Source organism: Echinococcus granulosus, assembly GCF_000524195.1.
Source record: "Echinococcus granulosus chromosome Unknown EG_S00004, whole genome shotgun sequence".
NCBI classification, from domain to species: Eukaryota; Metazoa; Platyhelminthes; class Cestoda; order Cyclophyllidea; family Taeniidae; genus Echinococcus; species Echinococcus granulosus.
In genome coordinates, this window is record NW_020170384.1 from 1,411,491 (window position 1) to 1,415,386 (window position 3,896).

A 3,896-nucleotide genomic window follows, 5' to 3' on the forward strand; every position below is an offset into this window, starting at 1 on the left:
GTCGGAGACATCAGGAGTGCCGATCGAGGACGTTGCCGAGTCAGGTCCGGGCCTTGCCTTTGTAGCCTACCCGAAGGCACTCTCCACCATGCCTCTGAGTCCTCTATGGAGTGTCCTCTTCTTTGCTATGCTTTTCCTTCTTGGTCTCGGTAGTCAGGTATGTTGTTGATCTAGCTTTTCTAATAACTGTGTGATATTTTATTCGAGGATGGTTCAAATTCATTGATACACCTGATCATTGTGATATTTTGACTTGCTAGCATCCGATGCTAGCCGATAGATAATCTACTTTCCGTACTGTTTAGTTAAATAGACTTGGAACAGGGATTGGTCATTACTGGACCCGGCTAAGTTCCTTGCAGCCATTGGAAGGACTGAGTCCTCAAAAGCCAGCAATTAGGCGTACGTCTTTCAAAGGATGCTCTTGATCCATAGAACCATCCTAAGATTTCGACGGTAATGCCTTCATGGGTAATTCAGGAGAATGAACCTGGCCAATTGGTGCTGCACCATGGATTAGCAGCGAGGGAACAAAAGGTCCAAAGTAACTGATCTACGCTATACACTAAACATGACCGACATGGGTGCAAAACTCATGAGTTCTCAGCGATGATTAATGCAGGCTATGATCTGAAAAAAGTAAATTTAATGGAGCTGACACCTGCTCCATATGACTACATTCTTGGGCATTAAGCTTAATATAAACCATGAAAATCCTCCTATCTAGACCTCAAAACTGGTACAAAACTTTTTTCAATCTAAACACCGTAGTTTGTTGGTGTTGAAGGACTCGTATCGAGCGTCGCAGACACGTTTCCTGAGATTTTCTCATCTAGACGACCCCGAGTTCTCCTGACCATCTTCTCAAGCATTGTATGCTTCTTTGTGGGACTTCTTATGGTCACTAACGTAAGTCCAAACCCGTCATGGAATTGTATAATTGCCGGTTCATCGGTAAACCTCAGTGAGAAATCCTACCTCCATTGGTTAAAGGTTTGTTTCACGACCGACGCAGTAAACCAGTTAAGCCTGTCATTTCGGTAATCACGGGTACTCCGAAGGCTGAGCCAACCCTTTTTATTTATTACTTAAATCACACAATGCATACCCGCGTTTATGAGCAACTCGATTTTTTTTTCAAAGTAGCACATGAACGGCCAGAACCGACTATTTTTAGATACTTCAGAAGGGGTCCTTTCCCCAATTTTCTGAAACGTTTAAGGTGGTGTAGAATAACAAATGGTTAATTATAGACAAGTAGACTTACTTGCATAAAAAGCAAAATTTGCTATTTCTTCCCACTAACACCGTGATTCGACTGCCAAACACGCCAAATAACCTTGGCAAATAGATTTGTAAAAAAAATTAATGGTGCGATTATCCAAAATTTCCTGAATCAGAAAATATTTCTCGCGTTTTCCAACTGAAGAGAAGTATTTCCATAATTTAGGCTCAGTCACTTCCAAATCACCATTTAAATTTAGAGATTTTAAAGATGACATTAGTCAAACATAGCAACCTAAAAATAAACCGGCTCATGAATTTGATATTAGTGGTTTATCTGTAGGCTCCAGCATCTTCCCCGAAGACGAGGGAAGGCATAATGCTGGAAGAGAACATGTTTGGCTGACGTACAGAAGGATTGAGGGATACTGGCATGCCACAGAGGTCACTATGCTCAGTGAAAGTATGAAGGCTGGGACTAAAGTCCCCTCGAAACCACAAAAATAGTTATACAAATAGGCAGAGAATTAATATTCACAGATCTAACAATTCTATCTGCAGCTGCAATCAAGTCACGATAGAAAAGATGCTTAATTTTTCCTCAGATCGGTTTTTAAACACGTAACTATTGAAAATGCGTCAACACTTGAGAAGAGCAGGGAGAAGGGCAATACACTTGACGGAAATTACTCGGCAGGTTGAAAGAGCCTCCAATAATTGCTAGTACAACAATTATTGCCAAAGCATCCTCCAGTTGGCTGCTAATAGCCACGTAATTTAGGCAGTTGATGATCCCGATCACTTGCGAAGCGATCATGCAGAAAAATGTGAACCACCGTAAGAAGCATCACCAGAAAAAAAAATGATGAGGGATGGGGTCTTAAGGTAGCTTTGTAGTTTCAACTAATACTCTGATTATTCCACTCTTTAACAGAAGTGTTTGTTATATGTAAACGCATATAGTTATGTATGCATTTTAATTTTAGGGAGGAGTATACATCTTTCAACTATTTGACTATTATGTTGGAAGTCGCATAATTCTTCTCGTTGCCATGTTCGAATGCATTGTCATCGGTTTTGTGTTTGGTAAGTTTCATATTTGCAATGCCGCAACAGTTTGTGAGGCTGTTCGTATTCTCCTCAAGGAACCTGTATCATATTTCCACCCTCCTTATTCTTTCTCAGCAGAACTAAAATTTAAAAGCTGCACCTCGTTTGCCTAGCCAACTCAATTGAGAGTCCTTAATAAGAGGAAAATTTGAATAGCATAGAGACGTGCGTTCTGTCCCATCGATAGCATCTATTCCTCTGATAAGAGAATATGCAATTGTGCATCAGCACATCATTTTTAGGAGGAAGTTGCGTTGAAAGAGGTGTATATAAAGCGTGTAAACAAGGTGTATTAAAGGTGTGGTCGACGGGGCATTTTCTTGGTTAGAAATGAAGGACCTGCACTTTTGCCGAACAGTCTAATTTAAAATAGTGTATTCAATGGAAGTGAACTTTTAAATTTGTTCAGTACTTAATTTTACGCATGACCGCCCTACTTTGTTATTTAACCAATCATTCATCATTTAGTATGAAATAAATGCTTCGCACTTAATGTTTAACTGAATTTCCCAAATATTTCAATCACTTATGATCCTTATTCGGACACGGTCAAGGAAGGTTTGTGGTTTTCTTAAGATTTATTGTAATTCACTGCAGTGCTTTCCATAACCGTGTCACATACGCAATGGCCAGGTGTTACATGTACATGGGACATTTAGTTTAAAGGTTATGAGCTAAATGGAGCAGAATGAAAAAATAAAGTAAATCGGTGCCACCACCAAACAGTGAAACGTTTGGGTGGTTGTGGCTGGCCGTTTCCCTCCACGTCAGGCTCTCCTAGAGAACGTTCCAGTACACCTCAAGCACCGCATTATTCCAATTTCCCCAAGAGCGACTCGCGCATGATTGCTTTTACGTTCTTTCTATGCCTTTGTTTATTTCAAACTGTTTAGGCAAACAAACAACATACCGTGGAAAGAATGCTGTTTTTTATCTTACCTCGAGTAGCTTCAAACAAATTCTTAAAGTAGTCTCTTGGAAGCATAAGTCAGAATTCATATTGCACAAGCACCACAACTGCACAGCGCGGTTTTCGTGGAAGCGAAGAGGAGGAAGATTTTTAGCATGAACTCAAGGCTCAACGCTGTGCTGATAACTTATCCAAATGCATTTCTTTGTTTGCCTCGAAATAGGTGCGCAGAGGTTCGGAAAATGCCTCAACAGGATGTACAATATGAGATTTTCCTACTTTCCATCAATTATTTACTGTGGCGTAGTGCCTTGGTTTTCCCTGGTATGCAGTATTTACTATGACTTCTTACTATGCTATTTCTAGCATCCTACTTACGATGCAATTTTGCTGCAGGCAGATTAAGCCTCCTAATAGGAAAATAAATCCCATTTTTACATCTTCTAGCAACTATTTGTTATGGTAAATGACCTTACCAAAAATATATTAATGTAGTGCAATATAAAGAAAATATGCTGCTGTGATAGCTGGGACCAAATTTGTTTTACTGTCCTGCTTATCTAAAAATTATTTAGTTAGCAAAACTTTGTTTCTCCTAAAAACTATTCAGGCCCATTCAGGCACATCTGACATCTTGGTACAGTAGTGGCAC

At 39.9% G+C, this 3,896-nt stretch overlaps 1 protein-coding gene across 1 annotated transcript in view; it reads left to right on the forward strand. All coding sequences in view use genetic code 11, as the record gives it.

The window, feature by feature from the left end:
- The window catches only part of EGR_01143 (Sodium- and chloride-dependent GABA transporter), a gene marked incomplete at both ends in the record, with an annotated part of 10,620 nt that overhangs the window by 5,863 nt on the left and 861 nt on the right, over window positions 1–3,896 (forward strand). The window contains 3 exons of the mRNA XM_024490392.1: window positions 1–157; window positions 772–909; window positions 2,211–2,310. Coding sequence (XP_024355211.1) covers window positions 1–157; window positions 772–909; window positions 2,211–2,310 — 395 coding nt within the window. The remainder of the gene's footprint in view (window positions 158–771; window positions 910–2,210; window positions 2,311–3,896) is intronic.